This window comes from Perna viridis, chromosome 13 (genome assembly GCF_037379345.1).
Source record: "Perna viridis isolate PV_CMFRI_1.1 ecotype Kerala chromosome 13, ASM3737934v1, whole genome shotgun sequence".
NCBI classification, from domain to species: Eukaryota; Metazoa; Mollusca; class Bivalvia; order Mytilida; family Mytilidae; genus Perna; species Perna viridis.
The window spans coordinates 35072319-35098535 of record NC_142457.1 but is presented as its reverse complement, the minus strand read 5'-3'; the positions used below and the strand labels follow the sequence as shown (position 1 = coordinate 35098535).

At 34.1% G+C, this 26217-nt stretch overlaps 1 protein-coding gene across 1 annotated transcript in view; it reads right to left on the bottom strand.

The window, feature by feature from the left end:
* Positions 1–24064, bottom strand: part of LOC148600607 (uncharacterized) — a 36347-nt gene extending 12283 nt beyond the window's left edge. Inside the window, exons 1-3 of the mRNA XM_088558242.1 lie at positions 23923–24064; positions 10252–10294; positions 7790–7880 (exon numbers count right to left, since the gene is read on the bottom strand). Of these exons, the coding sequence (XP_088414368.1) occupies positions 7790–7880; positions 10252–10294; positions 23923–23924 (136 nt within the window). The 5' untranslated portion in view covers positions 23925–24064. The remainder of the gene's footprint in view (positions 1–7789; positions 7881–10251; positions 10295–23922) is intronic.
* Between the last annotated feature and the right edge of the window lie 2153 nt (positions 24065–26217).

Below are 26217 nucleotides of genomic sequence, written 5' to 3'. Positions count from 1 at the left end.
GCATCAGACTAATCAGGTTATTAACTCTTCTCCCTAATTCGATGGGTTTAAGAACATTTTAGATGACTTTCGTCAATCCATAACTTCTGAGTTTGTTGTTTTCTCCAATCGCCTCGCAGCTTTGGAGAAAAAAGCTAACCAACCAACACCAACTCCTCTATGACTCCACTTCCTACAGTTCACAACTCTGAAAGTGAACACGAGGATAGTGATGTAACGTTTCTCAGTGGCCCCAGGTAGTCAGGAAGGTAATTTTTCCTCTGGTGAAGAAGATGAAACTAGAGACCAGGTTCCTCTGAATGTTTCTGTTGGTAATCCTGCTCCTTTTGTTATTGGTCGGTCTCATTCCAATTCCAACAAGACTGCTGAAAGTGAGGATACTCCTTCTTCTTTGAAGGATCTCAGAGATTCTGTCTACTCCATTATAAGAGATGTCAATAAGGTGCCTTTTCAGTCGCCTCCTAAACCTAAGAGACTCACTTCAACTTTTGAGCTTCTTGTGGTATATCTAACGACCTACCTAAGTCTCATACTAGTTTTCCAGAATCTATTCATATGTCCACTTCTCTTCAGATTATCAATGAAGGTATCATAGCAAATGACTTTCATTTTTCCAAGGTAAGAGATTTTGGTAAAACTTCCTTTATTGATCATTTCCGATCAAGGGAATATGATATTTTCAATTCACTTTGGGTAAGTTGGTTCATTCTTGTGATAAAGTCTTTTCTTCTTCTATTAACTTGGCCTATGGACGGACTGTGTCTTTCTCAGTCTGTCTGGTCTAAAACTAAAAATCTTCTGAGAAATGCTTCTCATGTTCTAGGTACAGTAGAACATTATTTGTCTGCTGTAGCCCCCTTACAGAAAGAGTTACTCTTCCTCTGAAGTAAAACCATTTTTATTCCAGGTTGATAAAGCTCTAGGCTCTTCTCAGCTTTTACTTATAGGATCTTTGGCTAACTTTACTTTATCCAAAAGGTTTGAGATCCTGGATAATGCTAAAGTTTCAGACAGCCTGAAAGATTCTTTGATCAAATTTCCATTGAATGACATACTTTTTGGTTTGCCTCTTGAGGAGATTCGGAAGCAACACAGTCATGCTCCATCACCAATAAATGTTAAGGTCTCACTCTCTGGAAATAATTCTAAGAAAGGTGGTTCTTCTTCTGGTGGTTCTTCCTATCCTTCCACAGAAAAGAGAGGAAGGTTTTCACTGAGGGCGTTTCACTGAAGGTGGATAAAAAGTAGTTCAAGGATCACTTACTAACTGCCAACCAGGTAATTTTAAAGGCGGTAAGAGGTCAAATCCTTCTACCTAGGAAGATACCCTCTCGTACATTACAGACAAAACCCAATCCAGAGGGTTATTTTTACGAAAATCCCCTTTCTCAAATCCCAGTAGGGGGGGTTTAACAAAAATGGAAAGATATTACCTGTTAGATATTGTCAGTAATTTGGGGGAAGGGGTTAACTCTAACATTCAAGGAACTACCACCTCTTTCACCAGTTCCTATTCCACTGTCCAACACCATTCATCTGCAAAAAAACATCTCTTTTATCAACAGAGATAGATTGTCTTTTGACAAAGAAGGCAATAGAGGAAGTTCCTGTTTCATAAACAGACCCAGGTTCCTCTTCTCAGATTTTCCTTGTTCCAAAGAAAACAGGAGGAATGAGACCATGGTCATCACCTGTCCATTCTCAACCTTTATCTGATTGTTCCCCATTTCAAGATGGAGATAATTCGGTCTATCAGACCTTCAATACTTCATGGTATGTGGACTACTTCCCAGGATTTGACAGACCCTTATTTCCATATTCCAATATGTCCTTCTTACAGGAAATTTCTTCGTTTTGTTTGGAACAACAAGGTTTACCACTTCAGAGTTTGGCCTCTCTACTGCACCTTTTGTTTTCACCAAGGTTGTGCAAGTTGCCGTAGTTCATCTTTACTCTCAGGCCATTCAGATTCATTCTTATCTAAACGATTCTCTTCTCAGAACTGGAAATATCAAATTCAAATAATTCCTCAGGAATTGTTTCTACATCTTTCATGGTGGACCGTTCAGGAGAATACTTTGAAAGGTGAACTTCTGTCTTTCCAATTCCGAATCAGACTCTGTTCACAGATGCCTCCAACCTCTATCTAGAGGTATCTGGAAGGATGTTCAGTATCAGGGGTCTGGAACCCCAACTTACTGAAAGAACACATCAATTTTCTAGAGATGAAAGCAGTTCTTCAGGAAATATCTAAATTTCAACCTATTCTGCAAAAAAGTCTCTTGTTCTTGCATCCAACAATATGACAGTTGTTGCTTACGTAAAAATCCAGGGGGAACTCAATGTTTCAAGCTATTTCTTCTTGCAAAAGAAATTATCCTTCTTCGCAATCAACTTCAGCTTCAGCTAGTAGCTCGTCATGTTCCAGGGAAACTCGATGTCTTAGCAGACTCTCTATCGAGAACTCTAACCCCAGTGAATACAGAATGGGAACTTCTCAAATCAGTGTTTCAAGCAATAACTCTTCATTGGGGTTCTCCTGTATCCAGATCTTTTCGCGTCACTTCTCTCTAGAATAGTTTCAAGGAGAGAAGCTTTTCTGAGCGAGCAGCCAGACATTTCTCTCAAGCAGTCAGGGACTCTACCAACACTGTCTACCATGCTAAGTGGACAATCTTCAGTAGCTGGTGTAGTGAGAAAGAAACTGATCCTCTCAAAATTACTATTACTGTTCAGCAGTTAGCTGAATTTCTTATCTATCTTTTTGAAGATAAAAACTTGTCTCCTTCAACAATTAAAGGTTATCGTTCTGCTATTTCCAGAACTATCCACTTGCCTGGTGGTCCTGATTTTGGTAGTAATGAGTACATTTCTCTTTTGGTTAAGAATTTTACTCTTGAAAATCCTAGACAAAAGGTTTTAATTTCTTTCTGGAATTTAAGTTTGGTTTTATCATCTTTTAAAACCATTCCTTTTGAACCAGCTGGAGAAGTAGATATCAAGTTTTTGTAATACAAATGTTGTTTTCTACTGACAATAGCTTCAGGTAGAAGAAGCAGTGAAATACATGCTCTTTCTATTTCTGATTCATGCCTAAAGTTCAACAGAGTTCAATTTTTAGTCACTCTTTTAACTGACCCAGCTATTTTAGCCAAAAATCAGATTCCTAGTAGAGGTTCACAACCAATAGTTACACCTTCATTGCCTATTGATTCTACTTGTAAACTGCTTTGTCCCATCAGAATTTACTTATTTATTTAAAAGAACCCACAGTATTAGAGCTAAAGCTAATATATGTACTAGGATATTTATTCCCTTTAAGAAAGATATTAAGGATTTATCAGCAAAAACGATATCTACCTGGATTTGTAAGACCATTCAATTAGCCTATAATTCTTCTAATACAGAATCTCTTTTTTGGCTGAACATTAAAGCCAATGATGTTAGAGCTATTTCTACATTTTGGGCACTGTTTAATAATATTCCTTTAGAGGAAGTTTTATCAACAGGTTTCTTGAAAACTGAAAATTCCTTCATTCCTCACTACCTAAGATCATTATATCCTAAAGCCAAGGGTTTATATTCATTGAGACCTTTGATAACTGCTCAAAGAGTTGTTTTACCTCCTGCATCTTCTGGTTCATGGGATTCAGCTTTACATTAGATTCTGTGTTTTTTATTAATTTTAAAATTTAATCAGAATTTATGATGGTAACATATTTTTAGATAGAGGAGTCTGCCTGCTTGACTTGCACAGATGGACTTACTCAGAATTTATCATGGCAAGTATTTATTTTATTAAGTCCCATTTTACTTTAAAAATGTTAAATTTTCTTTTCTATTGAAATTTTTTTTTTATCAGGGCAAAGTTTTTGCTCTGCACATCTATCCCAGATTTTACATGTATGTATTACAGGGCAAATTAGAATCCAGTAGGCAGAATCCTCCCGGTGGAAATCAAAATTCCTATTTCTCCTAGTAAAAATAGGAATTCTGCTTTACACTGATTTAAATCCAGTACAAATCAGAATTCCAATTTCTTCTAGAACAAATTAATTGTTCTAGGAAGATTTCAGATGAATTGTACTAGAAATTTAAGTCAGGATTCTGGATTGTCCTGGAATTTTACATGTAAACTATAAAGTTTGTTTGAACACTGAATTCAAACTACATTTAATCACAAGAATATAATAAGCTTTCCAGCCACTGGTTTCTTTAGTGGTTTTGTAGTAGAGCATGTCGAACAGATTTCAATAAATAAGCCAATAAGTGGATAACATATTCCACCATAACTTGTTTTAATGTTTAGTTCCTACATGACTCTGAACATTTAATCCCTAGTTACTACAGGACAGTCTGTATTACCACACGTTAACATATCCTTTTCACTTATGGTTGTTTTCTTAGTGTTGTTTATTGCCCAGTGCTTGAATTTTGCTCCTTTATTCATTTTGAGTCCCTTTTCAGCATCAAGACACTTTAAGATCAATGCATATTAAACTCCTGACAAGACAAACTTCTTCCTGTCATATTTTTGTATCAAATCATCCTCATATTCAAAGAATTAAAAGACAGATCATGGGGAATAACAAATTTGAGATCAATAAAATATCTTTACTACTTTTTTTTAAATAAAAAATGCTAAAACATTTATCATTATATAACATCAACACACTTTCAGTTTTTTCTTATTTACATGTATTATAACTTTTTATCGAATGTTCACTCATTTAAGTCAGGACAATCTGGAAATCCAAATCCTCCTAGGGCAAATCAGGATATCTCAATTTGACCTAGTAGAAATTGGAATTCTGATTTGTACTGGACTTAAACCCATGCAAATCAGAATCCAATTTCTACTAGGACAAATTGGAATTCCGATTTGCCCTAGGAGGATTCTGGATTGTCATTGATTCCAGTTTACCCTGTAACACACATTAATATTTGAAGATTTAGCTCTGTCCAACTGAAACCAATCCTTAATCAAATAAATTTGATGCACTGGATAACCCACTAAGGTTAAACATTTAACAGTTGGGGCAAATGTGAACACAATATTTAATCTTGCTACATATCTGAATTTGGATTGTGATTTATAGGTAAATGTTTAATACAGGATATGGTGTCAACACTTGCAATATGACTAGTAATATGACGTCCTATTTTTTAGCCAACTTTGGTTCCCATCAGTTGGGCTGTTTTTGATAAGTGCATAGACAAAAGTATATGGGAAAGAAGAATGATTAAAGTTAGAACAAAAACAATATGTTCTCTAGCTACTACATTTGGGAAACATAACAACTGAAAGAAGCTTGGAGCCAGAAATAAACTATTTAAACACAGTCCTATGCAAATAAGTGTACTTTTGAGCTTAAGTACTAGTCTGATAACTTCATCAAAGCTTCATAAAGCTTTGAGGTAACAATTTCGAGTCATTTTATGAAATGGTTCACAACAATATACAGTAACAGTAACAAACTCTTTAATTCTTGAATTCATGATTTATAAAAGGGAAAAATCTATCAAATTACACCAAATTTTACCTGTTTTGACATTCAACATACATGGATTTTTTTTAACACTTCTCAAAAATCTCATTTTCAGTACTTTTTTTGTACATTCTGCCTATATGTAAAGTAGCCCAAGTCATTAAAAGAACCCCAAAATTATCAGTTAAGACTTTAATTAATAGAAAATATCAAAAGCCATTTTTTTACCTAAGCAAAATCATCCAGTGCTTTTGACATTGAACAATGTATTACATATTGTCTGAACCTGTGTGACAGTTATATATCTGTCAGTACACAAACAAGTATCATCCATCTATTTGTTAAGCATTTATACACTACATTATTGGTTACAAATGTTTAAAGTATTCTACTAATGAAAGCATATACTGTTGGAAAAGTGAAAAATGGCTAAGTTTAAGACACTAAAAATGAAGAAAAATAGATGTGTCACCATGACACCAATACCCCAACCTGCAGTACATTCAGTTCTCCATAAAAAATTAACAAAGCAGAACAGAACTCAACCTCTGTGTGTTATTCATCAATATAAACCTGCATACAAAATATCTGATCAATATTTCAGGGCATTTAGAAAAATAAATTTGTGGAAAACATTTTCTAAGTTCAAGAGGCACCATAAATAAAATCATTGAACTAGAACAATATTTAAACATGATCAGTAACTCATCAACATACACCTGTTTATAAAAATTCACTTCAAAGTCTCACTGCGTTTAGATAAAAAGTCCAGAAAACTGGTCATACAGTTATTTTTCTAATTTAAAGGAATACAACTCGGAACTGTAAATCATCAATATACACCTGTATACAAACATCACTTCATTGTCTAAAGGTGTTTAAAAACAAATTCTGGAAAACTGGTCAAACAGTAATTTTTCAGATTTAAAGGGCACAACTCCTTCAAATATCAACAAACCGGAAAAAAACACAACCTGATCTGCAACATACCAATATACACCTATTTACAAAAAATGACTTCAATATGACAATGGTTTTAGAAAATAAATCTGGAAAGCTGCTTGTTACAGAATGGCGGAATGATTGAATGATGGGCAGATGGACAAGAGTATAACTACATGGAGTGGTTGGTGGCATAAAAATGGTTAAGTTTCTTTTTAATAACATGTGCCAACATTCCAAAAAGTTTGACTGATAGAAGGGTGAACTCACAGATAGTAGGAATGATGGACATAGCCAAGTCGCTACTAGACATGCTTTTACTCCTGATGATATTAGAAATAATGTGAATAATCCCCCTTGCTTCAAATGCAGTTAAATGTACAACTCCTCAGTTAAATTATCTCCATTTGGAGCCTTCAGACAGAAACTGGATTCCTTCTTGCACATCTACATATGATGTCCAACCTTGCTATAAAATTTCATCAAAATCACTTGAGCAGTTTAGGCGGAGTTGTGCTAACGAGGCTTTAACATCCAAAATCTTTAATTTGGATTATCATCCATTGGAGTTCTCCAACAGTAATTATATTCCTTCATGCACATCTAGATATGATACCCAACCTTCCTATAAAACTGCACCTAAATCCCTTGTGCAATTTGGGAGTTGTGTTTTTGAGGTTTAATATATAAAACCCTTAATTTGGATTATCTCCCTTTTGAGTTGCCTGACAGTACTTATATTCCATCATATACATCCACACCTGTTTCCCCACCTATTTATAAAGTTTCATCAAAATACCATGAGGGGTTTAGAAGGAGTTACAAGAACTTATAATGGATATCTTTGGAAGTATGGACAGACAGACAGATGGGGTGATTCCTATATAACATAAAACAATGTACTGCATGACAGATTATTGCAGTGGGTGTAACATTTTGAGATTTTGTGGCAAAAAGTAAATAAAAAATGTTTGTGCTTTAAGTACTTTAGCCAAGGTTAAATATATGGCAGAATTTATTATGGCATTTTTTAGACACTCAGCTAAAATACACCAAAAGAAGTGAGTTGCGAAAAATTATCTACTATAGGGTAAGCCATTTTTAATGGGGTAGGGGGAAATATATAGCCTTTAACTCTAATACATGTACCTCATCTCACATGATACCATACAGATATTATTCTTCAAAAAGAAAGAGAATAAATTGCTGATCATGTGACCAAAATGAATAACAATTCAAAGAGTGGTTTCGCATGAGAGGATTCTCTAGAAAAGGTCATACCATACAAAGATTGACCAAAAGTGAAGTCATAAACTCATTTAGAACTTTGTATAGGCGAGTCCAAAATATTTACTTACCAATTATATCATCTATCTGTTTAACGACTAATCCATCACGGTCTTTTTTCATTCTAATAAAATGTTCTGCTTCCTTTTCAGGAAACAGCTCCTGTAACAGAAAAATATAAACTTGTTAAGAAATAGGTTTAGATGGGTGCTAAGGCCTAAAAAAAAATTTGTGTTTCCGATAACCCGACCAACCTTAGTTTGTGACCCCTGACCCCATCTTTTTTATGGCGTCGCCAAAAAAAAAATCTGGAATTTCGGCGTTTTCCTTCACCAATTTGCATTTTATTGTATTTAAATTGCTCTCCCATGTGGAGACCCATTATCACCATAAAAACACTATGGCGAAGGCCAGTGTGAGTTCATTATTTGCAATCAAACTTGCGAAATGTCAGCACTTGGACACTAAAAACCTACTGAAATGTTTGGACAGATGTTCTCTGTTCTTCGGAAATAACAGCTTCAATGTCTATATTGTCACTAAATGTTCTGACACCAATAGTCTCCAGACCGTACTTTTGTTTAATACTTTCTATTTTTCCTATATGTTTAACTAAATTTTACCCAAGAGTAAGGTAGCTCAAATTCCCGTTACCGTGGACTACTAGGGGACTGCTATTTTTTATCTCTGCAGTGCCTAACTAGAAATACTTTTAACAAGCCTACAAAGAGAATACCCCCGTTTCAAATGGACTTAAATGAACTTTTGTTGGATTATCTTCTTTTGGCATCATTCAACACTAACTATATTCCTTCATGCACATCTAGATACGATACCCAAGCTTCCTATAATATTGTTACAAAATCCCTTGAGCAGTACAAGAGTTTCACTTATCATGTAAAACCCTTAATTTAGATTATCTCCCTTTGGAATCCTCTTGACATTAATTCTATTTCTTTATGCACATCTACATATGTCATCGAACCTTCCTATAAAACTTGATCAAAATCCCTTGAGACTGTCTATAATTATTTTGACAGCCAAAATGTCTGGTTGGGAATTTGACTAACACCTTACACTCCAACAGAATATACTGACTGTCTAAATAATCATAGATGGTCACCTGGGAGCTTTTTACTTGTAATTGATATAATTAATAGCCCAATTACAAAAAAATAATTTTCCTCATTCATTCAAGTTTGAAATTTACTTTTTAAAAAATTAATGTAAGATGACACTGTATAACAGTAACACCTCTTTTACTCATAATTCCTGTTGTTTATTGTGTAATACCTATCAATTAGATCACTCGTGAAACCCCATTTTCAATCACGATACAATAAAAAAAATTTTAAAAACCTTGGTGCATAGGAAGTGGTCATTTTTTTCAAAAAAATATCCTACAATATGGCATACCCACAAAAAGAATGCATTAAACTTCTAGCCCCTTTATGATGAGTAAAAGTGCAATAAAAAATTCAACTTCCAAAATTTAAAGTAAAAAAAATTAACAAAGTCATCAGTGAACAGGAAGTTGTGGTATTTTTCTGAAAAAAGGATACTGCAATATAGCATTCTAATAGAAAGTTGCTGAGAAAACTGTGAAAAAAAACTTGTTAGGGATAGAAACACAGACAAGGGTAAAACAGTATTCCACTCTCGCCTTAGGAGTGGGGGTATAAAATACAGACAGGAATCCTGGATAGTGAAAAAAAAAACAAAACCTATAGGATTTTGTCTCAACTTATGCACCACTTTTTATTTATGGACACATTGTCACAAAGTATCTAAAATATGTATAGGTATATAAACACTTAAACATGTTCAAAACTACAGTGTGGATTACAAATTACCCAAGTACTTACAAAAGTTCCATAGGTAAAGTTTCATGACATATATTTGTCAAGATGCACATCTTCATTATGTATGTATATATAACACTGCAAAATTAAATAATATTGGCTTAATAAGTTTTTAGTTATAAAGTAAGCAAAGTGTGTTCATAAATTCCTCTGTTCAATATGCTAAAAATGTGAGCCTGAAAAAATAATCAAATTGTTCATTATAGGAGATGCACACATTAAATTTGTATTGACCTATGGCAAACAGGAATTAAAAGAAAAAACTGATTCAATAAAAGTTCACCTTTAAGAATACCAAAAATATGAAAGTCAAAATCCTGACAATATGCACATCTTCAACCCATGTAAAAGCTTTGACAAACATTAAAATCAAAATGTTTCTGGAATATTAAATATGAAAACTGTAAACTGTGTTCTAATGAGACAGGCACAGTGAAAATTCTTTCACATGTCAAGTTTTGGGACATAATCTAATATCAATTTTCTAACAATTGGTAGTGTAGAACCTTTTAATACAATTTCATAGGGATCAGTAGTTGAATAATCATCTTTCTTTAACTATTGTACAAAAAATTAGTTAAATTCATAACAACAAAAGTAACACTTGGTGGATTGCATAAAAAAAAGACCTGTTTACTAATCATTAGGAATTGTAAATTAAGTTAACTCACAGTTTTATTATTTACTTTGTTTAATCTTGCACTTCTCCTTTCCCTGAAATCAAAATGAAAAATTACAATGTAGTATATGTATGCTCAAGATATCAATATGTTCATTAAAAAAAAAATCACCAATAGGCTTGTTTGTTATTATGTTGAAATTAAATACCGTAACTTTTGTTGATATTGACAGCATGTGATATGATAGCTGCAGATATTGTGTAAACTGTTGAAATATCAGCGAACAAATACTGAAGAATGAAAAATAAAAGTTTAAACAGAAATATCCAAATAAATGGCCGAAACATACAAGAATAATCAAGGGAACCAAGAGTAAGTAGAAATCAAAAGAATGTAATCCAGGGACAAAGACCAGATATGGAAAACAGACATACACAACAAAGATTATAACACAACCAAAATAATACATACTAAGGAACAAAAGTAATTTAGCAACTTGGACTCCACTAAAAACTGGGAGCATGGACTAAGTGCACCAGTAAGGTTAGCATCCTCCGCTTGTCCAGAAACACCCTCCAAGTTGCTCATAAAAAGTCAAGTCCAGGGTAGGCGAAAGAGGAAGGAAAACTATGACACCTTAAACAAATCAGTTTTTGCAGTGCATATGGATACACTGTAATGATCACAAGTTTTTGATGACAAACATAAAACTTCAGTAGTGATAAAATTCCATCTTGCAGCAATAAAACCTTGCTTCAGATGTCAAGTGTGATAAAAGTCTGCATAGTTATGGCACTCTAGCATAACGTACATTCCATACACAGGTGCTGAAGGGATGTTGCCACAGGTGAAAGTATAGCTGACTATATGGAATGAAAAGTCATTGTGTTTGTCGTATAGTTTTGTCTCTTAAGTGCAGGTCAAGATATGAGGCTGACTTCACAGTATCATTTATCTCAAGTTCTTTGGTGTAAATATGATGTAAAAAATTTCTAAAACTAGAATTGTTGAACAATAATATGTCATCTGTATAGGGAAAACTGAGATTAAAGGATCTAGCTAAACGATGTTCCTTCTTTTGGATCAGATCAGCCTCATAAGAGTGAAGGAATATGTCTGCAAGTAGAGTAGCACTATTTGTTATCCAAAACAGGACATAAGCGTTCCATTTTCTTTCTTTCCTATTTTTAATAGCTGATACATGACAAACTGCCTTTTGTTGCACTCAATAGATAGGTCACTACAAACAATTTTGTGTCAATTTGTGTCCAATGAAGTTATACAGAGACACTCTAAGCAAATCCAGGAGATGGACGTGTTTTTCAACAAACGGTTGGCATTCCGATGGGAACAAATTGTACTCCTTTACTTGCTGGCCTATTCCTCCACTCTTATGAGCTGATCTGATCCAAAAGAAAGAATATTGTTTGGCCTGATCCTATAATCAGGTCATAGTTTTCCGTTCCTTGTGTGTCTACCCTGGACTTGAATTTTTATGAACAACTCGGCAGGTGTTTCTATAAAAAACAGAGGATGCATATCCTACCCGTGCACCTGGTCCCTGCTAACAGTTTTCAGTGGAGTCCGAGTTGCTCATTTGCATTTGTTACTTAGATGTATGATTTAAGTTACTTTATGATCTTTGTAGTGTATGTCTCTTTTCCATGTCTAGTCTTTGTCCCTAGATTACATTCTTTTGATTTCCACTAAATCTTGGTTCCCTTGATTACTCTTAAATTCCTACATTATGGAGATCCAGGAAAATGATAGATAGGCTTTTATATTTTATCATAAAAATCTGTAGCTATGGTAACATAATGAAAAAAAACAATTTTCATGAAAAATTTTGAGTGCCTTCTGTAATTTACCTGTCAAAAGTCTTCTCCAAAATATCAGGCACATTAAAACAGTCAGGAAAAGAATTGGTATTGTTGTAAAAAAAAAAAACAAAAATCTAAGGGCATCTAATGGGAATTAAAACATACCAGGCCACATTGGTATAATTTACATACATATATGATTTAAAAAGACATAGCTCAAAAAGCGCATTTTAGATTTAACTGACAATTGAACTCAACCTGTATTTTATAGTGCTTAAGAAATGTGCAAATTGTCGAAGCTGGACAGATTAAAGCTTTTATTTTACACCTCTTTATTTCCTTGAGTATTGCACATATTTACATATGAATGCTTTACTACCCACACTCGAAACCATCAAGTTTCACCTAATTGTTCTACTAAATTAGACTGTGTCAAGTTTGAGTACAAAACAGTGTAAAAAAATGGTAAAGTTGGAAATATACAGAAAAAAAAGTATTAACTAGCTTCCTAAAAAGCTATGGAGTGCTTCACTATGTCATATATAGTTGGTACAGCAGTGTCATTTGAAAATCTTTCTTTATTTGACGGGAATGTTTTCATATCCACCAAGTGATCTCATAACTGGGTTTTAAGAAGGCAATTTCTTTTGACAATTATAAGTGCAAACTTCTTCTAAAAGATTATATGAAACCACATACACAAGTTCAACAATTCTATTTAGAAAACAAATACTGTTGTTGCTGAAAGAATTGGCATTTCAAACACTTGTTACAGGGGTATATATAGGTCCATGTCATTCAACCAAAACAAGTAAAATCTGAATATATCTATTCATAGACTGTTAGTCACACAATTTAAGAATTAATCTAGCAGTAAAAACTATTTTTAACATGAATGCATTGCAAGCATGACATGATAATTTATCAAACTGAATAGTTTTCTGAGCTACCTGACTAATGTTATTATAGTACATGTATATAGATATTGAAGTTGTTTGCTGAAGCATATTTAATCTATCACGTTTCACATTTTTGTAACTATGTTCACAGGGGGTATAATTACTGTAATTATGTTGGAGCTAATAAAAGTATTTGTACAAGCATTAGTATTTGTAATCATAAAAATTTGGGAAAAACAAAGAATATTTTCTCCAGGATTTTGGTAATCATGACATGTATAAAAAACTAAATAGTGTACATGTTATCTGTTTAGATGTATATATTTATTTCTTGTATATACCATGATGTAAAATAAATATAAGGTATCTAGAGCAAAACAAAAAATATTCACATTTTCTATTTTCTGTACATACATGTAAACTTGATCATCCAACATTCTTAAATCTTTATAAGTCTTCTTCCACTTCACTAGTTAACATTCGCATTGGATTTGCTTAATTATATAAAACTACACTTTATTATGCAGCTGATCAGTGACGTAAAATCGTCAACTCTAACTTCATACAAGATCATATGAGATCAAAATGTACCGCTTAAATATCATACAGGCATTCTACGTGTGATTTTTGCTTGTATGAGAATGGGAAGATTACAGTAAAAGACGAAATGATCAGTTAACACTAAATTTAATGTAATATTACTTAGACACAGGCTCTCCTTACAATTGACATTAAAGGTCATAAACATTATCAGGGCCCCAATATCAATATACAGTCATTGCTAGTTTTTTAATATGGTTCCTTATCTGGTTCCCTGGTCAAAATCATGTCACCTAAAGATCGCTAAAAATTTGAGAGAAACTTGTGGAACAAAAACATTACTCGCATTTCCTGGTAACCAGTTGCTTTGATTGAGAAACTTTTCAGTCATCACGGTTACAAAAGAGTAATCTTATGAGAGGAAGCAAGATTCTAGCGAAAGTCACCCAATTTTAGAGCACATCGCATTTGTGTCTTTTTAGATGTTGAAAGCAAGTCAAAATCTGTGACATAGAATATTTGAGGATTAGCCAGTTTGAAAACTTCAGTCTTTGATTTATATTTTCTAATATCTAGAATCAACAAAACTTTCTATATAACTGGTTAACAAATCAAATTGCTAAATAGTAGCATTTATGTACAGAATATTGTTGGAGAAAGGAACAATTGTGCAGCTTGCTTAGTATTAATCTAGTGAACCATACTTTCAGAGCCCTATGAAGAATAAATGTCTAGAACTATGGTTCAAGGCATACTGACTCTTAAAGTAACCAACCAAATCATGTTCTTACATATACATGTACATGTACATGTACAATGTATTTGTGACTTCAAGCTCCCACATTTTCATGTTACTTAATATAAGTTGGCTTTCTACAAATTTAGAAACTCTTTTCTTTACATGCATCATGAACATTAATTTAGACAACTATATGCATTTGTACCAGTAAATCTGTATGTATGCTGTTATATATACATGTACATTTAGTTCTTAACAAGTATGCACATGTACAATGTACATAAACACATTGATCTGATCACAATTTTGTGATGTAAATTGACAGATGATCTGTTAGAAATAAACCAAACATAAAAAAAGTATAAACTGATGTTTAAATATGTTGCATTATGTAAATATGTGTAAAATTGACAAAGGAAACAATGAAATCTGCAAAATATATTGACTGCTTTGTGGTCACATGATGCGAACCCTGACCAATCGGTTTCTGATCAGTAATAGATGACAGATTGCAATTTTTGTTGCACAGACCAGTTCAGTAACTGTAAGTGAATCTGGAAAGTTATGCTTGACATCCAAATCACAATATCCAATATACATTTATATATGCATATGGCAATGGCATAGCTTGGGACTATATACATACTGATGAAGTTATTTTAAATGTAAACTGCCTCAGCTATGAAATAGTCAAGAGAACACTAAACAATGCAAGGAATTTGGTGAAAGTTCATGGATAAACAAGCAGTTTGTCTCTGCCTTGATGTAACACTGAAATAAACCACAGGCAAAACTATAATTAACAATATACATGTAGTACCAGGGTCAAGTCATTGATTGATTGATTATTGGGGTTTAACGCCCAAGCAACAATATTTCAGCTATAATCAGGCAATGAACATGAAATAGATGATAAAATGAACATGAAATGATGATGATCAAATGAAAAAAATGGATGGGACACAAGGATAACAGGGTCGACAAATTTTGATTGCCACTAGAAAAGGGTAGGGGTAAGTAGGGTCAGGCAATAGGTTCCTATTCCTATCGAATACCACAGCAGGGTCTTTAACCTGCGAGGAACATGGCGTCTTTCCCAACACGGTGCACCACTATGGTTTGCGGTCAGGTTTTTCGTATCATAGCCTGACAACCTTAACATGTAACACGTCAGGGGTACCCCATTACATCACATGGGGCCACAACCCAGTTGCTCTATGGGCAGAGTGCCTAGCCCCTGGCTAGGTTTCTGAGCATAATTTAGTCACCTTTTACGACAAGCTTAGAGCTGCTGCAGGCCTTTTCTTTTGACACCCGGACCTGCACAGGGCTCAAGTTATCATTAGATAGTTGTATTATGCAAATAAATTTCTTTTGTTATATTTTCAGAGAATTGGTTCAGAAAATAGCAAAAATATTAATCTAATCATATTAATTAATTGGACAGATATAATGCTTCTCGAGAAATAAAATATTTCCAGGGCACAGCTTAATATGACCACAGAGGTCAAAATATGAACAATTTGGGTAAGTATGGACACACCATTCAAACTTGACACAGCTTTGAAAATTGTGTTTCAATTTCAAAAATCAATTCCTTTTAGGACTCAAGTCAGAAAAAATACTGATTTCTTGCCTCTAATTGCACCCATTATTCTTACTAGGCTCAAGTCACAATACATAAAATGAATCCTAGTCTATGGCACCTTATTGGAAAATTTATATGAGATTTCTAGTTTCAGGCCCCTAAGGCCAAAGAAAAATCGGTCTTGCTTTTCCCTCTTGCAAATGGGTATCTTTCAACCTGCCAGGTTGTTTTTTTTTTTTTTAATTGAAAAATCACCAGGTCATTTTTTCCACAGTGTTTCTGTAATTTTTTTTTAATTTCTGGTCACCAATCTTGGTCACCAAAGAGCTTCCATTATATATGTTTCTTAATGTGAAGCATTTTTCGCACCTTGAATGATGAACTTACAGAAACTTTACCACATCCGTAATAGCCGCAGGCTTTGCCAATGACAACATTCTAGCAATCAATCTACATAAATGCTCCCACAAAAGCGAAGTATGACTTATGCAAAACTTTACACAACAAGAGGCTCCCAGGAGCCTGAATCCTCACCTTGTTGAATTCTGCCTTTCAAAGGCAATACATTAAACAAGAAGTTGTCCAACAATTTTGACTCAAGAAGTCTTTGGTAGGACTTATCACAAGATCTTTTCAACAATTGAAAGAGTCTTTTAACCTATCATAGTTTTCAAGATATTGACTAAAAACTATTAATAAATAGGTCATTTTTCCCCTTTTAAGGGCAATAACTCTTACAAGGAGTCTGAAGACTTTTGTAGTCCTAAACTCCTAATAATATGGATCATTTTAATTACTGATAGAATTTGGATAAACCTAACAGTTTAGGAGATATATGTGAAAAACTACTGTCTGACCCTATGTTCTATTTTTAGTAACGGCAGCCATGTTTTTAGATGAAAACCATGATGACAGCGCCATACCAATATACAACCACAATTTATTTGCAGTTGTATAAAAAGGAAGAATGGTCAACAGCATCCACACTCAAAGTGAATGTAAAAAGACTTTGTGTGAATAGCTGTATCAAAATAAACCATGCTTATTCCATACACAAAAAAAATCCTGACAGGAAATTCTGCAAGTAAATATTGGTTCATAAATTCCACAGTCATTTAGTTCCTGGATCAAGCCCCCCACCCACTACCCCCACCTCCCCCACCACAAAAAAAAAGTATTTTAATTTCCCGGAACTCAATGTGCTAATTTCCAGAATGTTTTCCCATTAAGTCAATGTAAAATATTTTTAAAATACAAAATTATTTCCTAAACTATACATACATCTGTACCCTATTTTTTCTCTTAGTTTTCTTTTGTTTGGGCCTTGTGCCTTGTTGGCAAAATATCCAAGTCCTATAAACATAAAGAAAGAATACATCTGTTGGGCTTATAATGCTGGATAACTTACTTTTGTTTCATGGGATTGGAATCACTTCCCCATTCTTGGAATACTACCAAATGGGAAAAAAATTGGTCATGCTACATTATGTACATGTACCTAAATTCACTCTTAAAATTTTACTATACCTACAGACAAGATAATTTTTAGGATTACCTATCAATCAAAAAGTCCATTGGGCTACCTAGCTAAAACAAAGTTATTTTCAACCCCTGTTGCTGTCATACTAACTCAATATTTCAGGTTTTTTCTATCAAAAATTAGAAGTTGATGTTTTGCCTGTTAAAAACTGTAATCTGAGATCATTCTGGCATATGTTCTAAATGTTATTTCAAAACTAGTACCTAATATTTTATGAAAAAATCAAAACAAAAAACAAAAAAAAACAGCTTCAAAAAGTATAATGGAGTGGTACAATTCAAGTGAAGGAAGGCCACAAAAATGCATGAAGTATTTTGAATCGAAAAAAAATCTATACAGCTCTTAGTGGCTTTGCCCCTAAACCCCACAACTCACTCAAAAGGTCTAAAGACCCTTGACAGCTCTTGTACCCCCTGGCCTGAAATCCTGGATCCGCAACCTAACAAACTGGTAGACCTGAGAACAGAAGCAGTGAAACACTTGTCAGTGGCGAATCCAGAGTTTTAGGTAAGGGGGCCCAAAAAAAAATTTCTTGACAAGATCATCATTGAGTATCATGAAGTGAGTGTTTTTCATGATTTAAAGGGAAAGACCACCATTACATTAAATTAGGCTTTTATGGTAAATTATACCCACGTAAACAAAAATAAATAACCTTTAATGCAAAATGCATTTTTATAAAATGTTCAAGGCTATGCAAAGTTCGAAATCTATGAATTACGTGTGGATAGCCATCTTGCAGAACTTTCCTATCAGAAGAAAGATCATAGGCAGACTTTATTGATTTTATACTGATAGCTTCCAATTGGCTCATGACGTCACTAAGTTGGTTTGGAACTGATACAAGTACTGCATGCAAATGATATGTAAACAAAGAATATTTCTACAATCCTGTTAATCTAATCACCAAAATATGTTGTCTTGTCAAGCTTACCAGTGCATGAATGATAAACAAGAAATACTCTAAAAGTGATTTGACTGGCAACACAAACATTCTTTGGAAGTAGCCACTAGATTTTCCTCAGACATTCTAGTCTTCTATTCATAATACCGTAGTTCGTCAATGTTGTCTGACATTTGATAACATTGTGTGCCTCAATCTCTTCTTCTGTTTATTTTTGGTTAAAATTATAGGGGAAAAGTCATAAAATTTAGGATTTCTTCAGACATCATAATATATTACCTATTTATTTTAACTTCACAAATCGACTTTGTGATGTCACAGCTCAACCGATCATGGTGGTGCCAATAGGCGCAGAAAATTCAAATTCCCTAATTATAAATCATGATTAATTAGTTAATAAAAGGAAACTAATTTAATTTTCATGAACATTTAACAGATTCGTTTCAATATTTATGACTTGCACAATAACATAAGTTTTCAACAATTTGTTTTCTAAGCCCACCCCCCCCCTCCTGGATCCACCACTGTACAAGTTCTATCAATGACAGGGTTTTACTATCCACATGCTCCCCTAGTATGGCAAGCCGTTGTGGAATTTATTCCCCATTCAATGATATCTATAAATTATTTCTTGATATCAATAATTCATTTATTGATATTAATAAATGAATTATTGATATTAAGGATTAATTATTGACAAATCAATAAATAGATAAATCAATTTGTTTATGTGTGTAAACTCTTTCATTGACTGAAATAGATCTAAGTGCTTGAGGGTATGCCCGAGAACCAAGCCCAAGCACAGGGACTTGTTCCCAGTCAATTATCAAATTGCAACCCACCATCAAACAGCAACACGGAATGATATTTGATAGTGGCGTTGCCTTTGATAGTAAACCCCCATTATTGACCGCGAGCAAGTCCCTGTGGCTCAAGAGCAAGAAATTAATTTTGTATCGCCTGGTTGCACGTGTGTGTGTACAAAATAAAAAGTATCTTAGTTCAAGACTGTGTTTTGAGTCAGTAAGTTGTATTATAGATAGTATCAAAGGCATGCAAAATACATACTTTTAAGAGGAAAATTCGTTCCTAGCTATCTACTGCATTGTTGCCAACATCAAGCTACTTATTTACTAGTCCGGGTACGACTAGCACCAATCTCATGCAGTATGTAATCATCGGTACCGCATGTACAATTTTCAAAATAAACAAATCTTGATCGCACTTCAAACATCGCGTTTTGAATAGTATAACATGATATGCTTCAAGCCTTCAGAGAATACAAAGTTCCAAATGAAACAGTCTTAAATCTTAGGTGTTGTCGTTACATGACGTTTTAAGTCTACTTTCTGAGCAACACGAAAAGCGGTGCGTTTGAACAGAGACCTATTCGAACATCGCATCGCTACTCGGTATTTTAAATATTTTATCAATTGACCAATAATCTAACAATTTAGGATTAAGTTTGTATATGTTTATATAAAGTCAGAGACGTTGTATATTATCGTGACTGTCTCTGGTAAAAAAAAATCGCTCAGTTTACTTTCTCGTATCGCGAGTGAAATGTAATACGGGGAAAAACGAGAAGTCATTGGAAACCACGTACATCATACATTAAATAATGAATAATAACTAATTTTTTGCCGATCTGTTCAAAATACAACGATCATCTCAAATTTTTAACTGAAGCAGAGACATAATTGTCGTATCAGTTATACAATATACACATTTTACTATATGTTTTCAAATCACTACAGCATGATCATGAAGCGCCAGTCTATATACAAGCGCTTCATAAAAAAAATCATATGTTACAATTTTAAGAATAATACTAAGAAATACTCTCTTAGTTGGTACATTGACAGCATTATTTTGAAAGGATTCAACAATCCTTATACATATTTTTATACAAGGATTGTTGGCAGACAAGTTAATTGATCCAGCTTCTCAGTGTTTCAAAGCCAGCAAGAACTCTACGATCAGTAAAGCCAGTAGTTAAGTCGAAAACATACGGAGAAAGACTATTTGATCGAGAGGCCGCCGTTGTATGGAATGACTTCCCATTTTAGACGTTCGAAGTGTTGAATCACTGTCTGCGTTGAAGAATAATCTTAATACACTTTTAATCAGACAAGCATCCAGAATTGTTAATTCATATGTGATACTTGCCTTTTTCAGACTTTTATTTGTTTATATGCTTTTAGACTTCTTTTGCGTTGTCGTTGATTCTTTATTTATCATTTCTTGCATATGTTTTCTTTTATTTGATTAATGGGTTTTACATATGTAACTAGAATTTTTTTAGTTATATTATTTTTATTACAATACATCGTGTACCAAGTTACATCCCTAGGTTATTCCTACGAGGAGGAATGACCCGGCCAGCAAAAGCTGTAATTTTATATAGCCTAGCTGGCCGAGTGGTCTAGGGCGCTGGACTTTGTGCAGGCTGTGTTGTCATAAGATGTCAGAGCGGTACGATTTCGAGTCCCGCGAAGAGAACGACCAAAATCGCAATTTTGACAGTTCTAACGTCGTTGGGATTTTCCAGACCCTTATATATATACATACCATGTTATCACTGAGAATATGCAGACACAATAAATAAGACAAGTTAAATATTTGAATGAGTAGAGACGGATCCAGATTCGAAGCTTTAGGGGAGTGGCCTTCAAGAGGGTATGCCTCCTTTCTCTCGCCTGATGACAAACATTTTATAAAATGAAAATGCTGAATAAATTGATTATTCGAGTGATTTAGTGCATTTTGTCAATCTAAAGTGATGTCATAGACCAAATCTAAAGAAACTACGATCCGGATACCAAACTTGAGATCTAACAGAAGATGTTGCCGTTCAGATCTACTCTTCATTACTTTTAGAAACACCGAATATACCAGATACACCCATGGACAGTACTTAATAACAAAATATAAGAAGGGTGCCGCTTGGCCTACTTTTTACAGTTGGGACAAGTCAGTATGGACACAACATTTAAATTTGAAACAGCTCTTCGTGGATTTGAAGAAGTGATAGAATGCTTGGAAAATTGACCGAAACTTTTTTTTAAAAAGTGGTAGTATAGAATAAGAAATACAATATTAATACAAAGTTTATGAAAATTCTAATTCTGACACTTTTTTGAAACGTTAGATCTTTAGAGGTGCGTGTAAGGACCTCGTGGTATGGACCAACAGTGGTACAAATCTATAAAGATCTATAATATAGTTTTACTTAAAGTTAAAACTTGAGATACTATTTTAGAGACTAAACTTTTTGCTGAGAGTGGTCGCCGTATTGACACCTAATTTTGACAGAAAAACTGAATTTTTTTTTAATCAGTCGACTTTCAGAGACACCGAAAATACAAAATCTCAATATGTATATATATATATATATATATATATATATATGTGTGTGTGTGTGTGTGTGTGTTTTTTTTTTTTTGTTTTTGTTTTTGTTTTTTTTTGGGGGGGGAGAGGGGGGGTTATAATATAAAATCTCGCTACTATTCAAAAAGGAAGGGCGTCAAAATTTGATAACATCGATTTACACATAAAGGCAGTTATCAACACGATAAATTCCAATGTACACAGTTCAGGCACTAGCTGACCCAAAATCACTACGAAAACTGATGAGGTGTCAGATCGTGTATTACACGCACTAGATCTGTCTCGTATGGTATTATTTCTTTTTTATCATTTTTGTGGAGGGCGTGGCCCAAGATAAAGAACCTTGAAGAATCACTTCAACTTTATGTTTCACGTTCGTATTCTTGAAAGTAGTACATTAAAAGTCACCAAACTTGCAAAAGAAATAGTTGGTGATAAACCTAAAATCTAATTACCCCTTCCCAACAAAATCAAATATCCTCAAGGCAGTGCTTGGGAACACCTGACTAGATCAAATAAAGTTTTATTTCAGAGCTCGATACGTAACAAAATAATTCGCTGCAAAAGAGGGCCATAAATTAAATCGAACATCTAAATACATGTACTATAGCTGTTAGTTTTAGCAATAGAATAGCATGTTTCGTTGGACACAGCTCGATACAGAGAGGTCGATGGGATATCCCGGGGAAAGTTTCAAGCTTGATGTAGTTCTGGATCTGGATTATTCTTAAATGTTTAACATAGGATAAAATTTTGACAATATTGTTATATATGAAATTGTACAAGATTACATGGACTAACACAGTACTACTCTATATCTTCAAATATTGCTTGTGGATGGTATGGGTTTAAAAAGTGAATAAATAATTTAATTTTTACTTATTGGCCATGAAATTTGAATGTATCCAAAATTGAAAACTTGATTGTAATTAGGTATAGGTTGTTAACTATCATGAAAATGCTTTTGGTCACATTTCGACTCTATTTCTATACAAACTGCATGTCATATAACACCAAAAATCTACCCATGCAGCCAATTTCTCCTTTTGCTACATAGAACCATGAACTACGATTTCATACAGATTTATACAATTTGACTCTTAACTATTGTGCGTTCCTCGCACGTTTAAGAACCCTGCTGTGGTATTCGATAGGGGGAACCTTTGTGCTCCGCCACAGGAGGCTAAATTGCCCTACCCTACCCATCCCTCCCTTTTATCTTGTGGTAATCAAGGTTTGCCGACCGTATTACACTTGTGTCCCATCACTTTTTTTCATTTCATCGTCATCATTTCATGTTAAACCACAATATTCAATCAATCAATCAGAGTTCAAAAAATAAATTAAAGTACAATAACGATATTCACTATTATTCTAGATTTTTTACTAGTTGACAGTGCATATGAACACACTATGAAGAAAAATGAAAACTAGAAATACTGTGAGCAACCTTACAAATGAAGTACCTCAAGGTTAGAATACCCACTCCCCCATCTGTACAGTGGCCTGGCATAAATTATCATATATATTTTATAACTACATACATCTCTAAATATGGTGCAAAGCCTTCCTGTAAAATATTTTATGGCAGGCAGACAGACAGACAAATTATGCCCTATACACCACTTTAATTTTGTTTGTTGGTGTTGTCAAAAATCCAGAGCTGTAAAACACAAATACTAGATATCGACGCCTTTTTAACAGTTGTGGAACGAGACTGGTGTGTTTGATATACTAACAAATTCATAGTATTCAATTTGATAAATACTGTACAGTATGTACAAATAGAATATATACTATTAATAAGTTACTTCAAAACTGATTTTCTTACCCCCGCCCCGCCCGCCCTTTAGTATTTGGGTATACTTGTACAAATTCATATTGTGATTTGAAATTAATGATTTACCCATGTACGTAATATATGGTAAATTACATTTATCGTTCCCCGAGTGACTTAATCATAATTGTCCTGTTTTGTGACTGTCGTTGATTGGAACAGAAACATTCGATATTCTTCTCCTGCTTCTTCGTTATCATCATCATCTTCTTCTTCTAAGATGCATGCAATAGTGACCGACATTGATTACATGTATAACATCTTTCGATGCGACCCATGACAAAATTCTTCATCAAGAATAAAAGGAAAGAAATATGCATCATCCTAAGTACATATGCTGAATACTTGTCTATTGCATTCTGAGTACGTTTAGTTTCAGAAGGGTGACCAGGCCATCAAATCCCCCCCCCGACCCTTTTATATTCGGATACATTTGTATGAAAATATTGATTTTATAATACTCACATTCTGAAAATTTCTTCTGTTCTTCGTTATTGACGAAAATAATACTCTAAACTTCACTTTCACGAAAATATTAAAATCACAAAGATATTGTGTGTTAATACAAAATGTATTAAAAGGAGTGGTTCAAAACAAAGATGTTAAAAACCACATAGCAGGTCATATTTTGAAAGTATTTACACCGTTTGATCACGAGGTTCATAAGCGCTGCATCCATTGCTCCAGTACAACATAACATTTTAATTGATAAGGAATTTGGTTTAAATTGTACATGTTCCGAAAAGGGGGGTGCTTACTGGCCTAGAGGGAAAGAGGGGGTTTGAGATTTAGTACTATAGTGATTTGATAAATAACAGGATATCAATATACTACAGAGAAGAATTTATTAAAGTATATACCTCCCTATCGATGGAGGAGTGAGCTGTCTATCTGTCCGTAATAGTGTTCTCTTCAACTATGGCCAGGGCCACTCGATGTAATGCCACAAGCTGTGCTGTATTTGTGAACTTTAACCTTTGATATAAAGTTTTGGTAACTTTCAGTATATCGAATTGGTTTATATACTGCATGTTTGTCGTTCACTCAACTTGGGATTAGGTGGTTAATAGTTGGTATGTTGTTTCGCCATAATGTGCCCGATACAAACACTTAACCGAAAAAAAATCAATACGACAATAATATAGAAAACACTCAATGTAGCTACATTTTAATACTAGAGAGGGAACATTAATGGCAGTAGCAGTCAACCGTTAACTTTAAGGATAGAACAAATAAATAATAAAATCGCCTAAACAAAAACTAAAATCACCAGAAACAAGAAAAAAAAGAACAAAATAAAAAAAAAAGATAACACATATATTTGTATATGATAGAATGTCACCCGAGCGCTAATGTGTCGGTTTGTTTTTAGGGGGTTGTCAGTTGTCAGGACATGCGTCCATAGAAGAACAAATGCAAAATCCGTCACAATATCCGAAACTTCTCCACCGACAGAAAATCGCGGACAGCCTGTGTCTTTTTAGTCCACCAGGGTGGAGGATTTGTTCCCTCAGTTGACAGATGAAGATATTATCCTGTCTAATATATTTGAAAGGTTGGAACGAAGAATAGTAACCACGATAAATAAACCCATATGATGTGCTTCACGGCAAATCCTGAAAAAAGCCGGATACTGACCAAGAAATATAAAAAGTGGCGTTTTCAAGCTAGCACTTGTTCCTTTTTAGCCTTATTTTGCCAAAGTTCAACACAATTTTTCAACACAAGTGTATACCAACCCCTTGTATCCTTTTCTAATATCCGACACTTTTCGACAATTACAAGTACAATGGTAATCAAGGGAACCAAGGTTATTGCGGGGATCAAAAGAATGTAATTCAGGGACAAGTATCAGAAAACATGTCGGTGTAGATTACACGGATGATTTATTGTGACTAAACTGAAGATATCTTCAATAGTGCAAATAGAACGTTGACACACTCAAAGGAATTTGCAGAGAAACTTTATTCTTTTTTGTCATACATTTTGTATTTCAATAGTCCTGTCGTTATGAAATAATTTTGTTAATTTTATTTCCTAAACGGATTGGGTTGACATATGTTGGTCGGTTTCCTCTTCTTTTCCTTCTTATAATCTGGTCTGTATATCGACTCAAACACAGCCAAACGGATTGAACCAAACTTGTCAACAAACTGAGTCACCATACATGTATTCAGATTTACACTCAATATCCGAATTTTCAATCACATCCGTCGTGTAAAAAGGGTATAAGGGACAAAATAGTCCTTGACAATATGTACATGTAAACTGATCTTGTTTGGAGGACATCTATCCGATTGGTGTCAATTTTTCGTGGCATCCGACAAGGGGGTGTTCTGTCGGCTAAACTATACTGACTTAATGATAAACAGCCTCACTTCATGAACTAAAGGCCGTGAGGTCTCTAATTTTGAAACAAATGAAAGTTAAGTAGGCCAATGAGTGCCAATGCTACATCAGTTTTCAAAGACCTTGATGTAGCAAAAACATTGTCTACTATACATGATAAATATGTTTTCGTACCAGCAGTATTACCAGAGGTAGACGTAGAAAATAATAGTAATGATAAGACCTATACTGTTACCACAGTCTCCAAAGACGGGATTGGGGAAAGCCATAAATCAGTGCTATCTTCTTTTTGTCTCTCTACCGAGGACGGTGATTGTGATTTACCGTGTATGTACTGGATTCCTAAATTCCACAAAAATCCATTCAAACAAAGACACATAGCTGGATCTGCAAAATGTACTACCAAACATC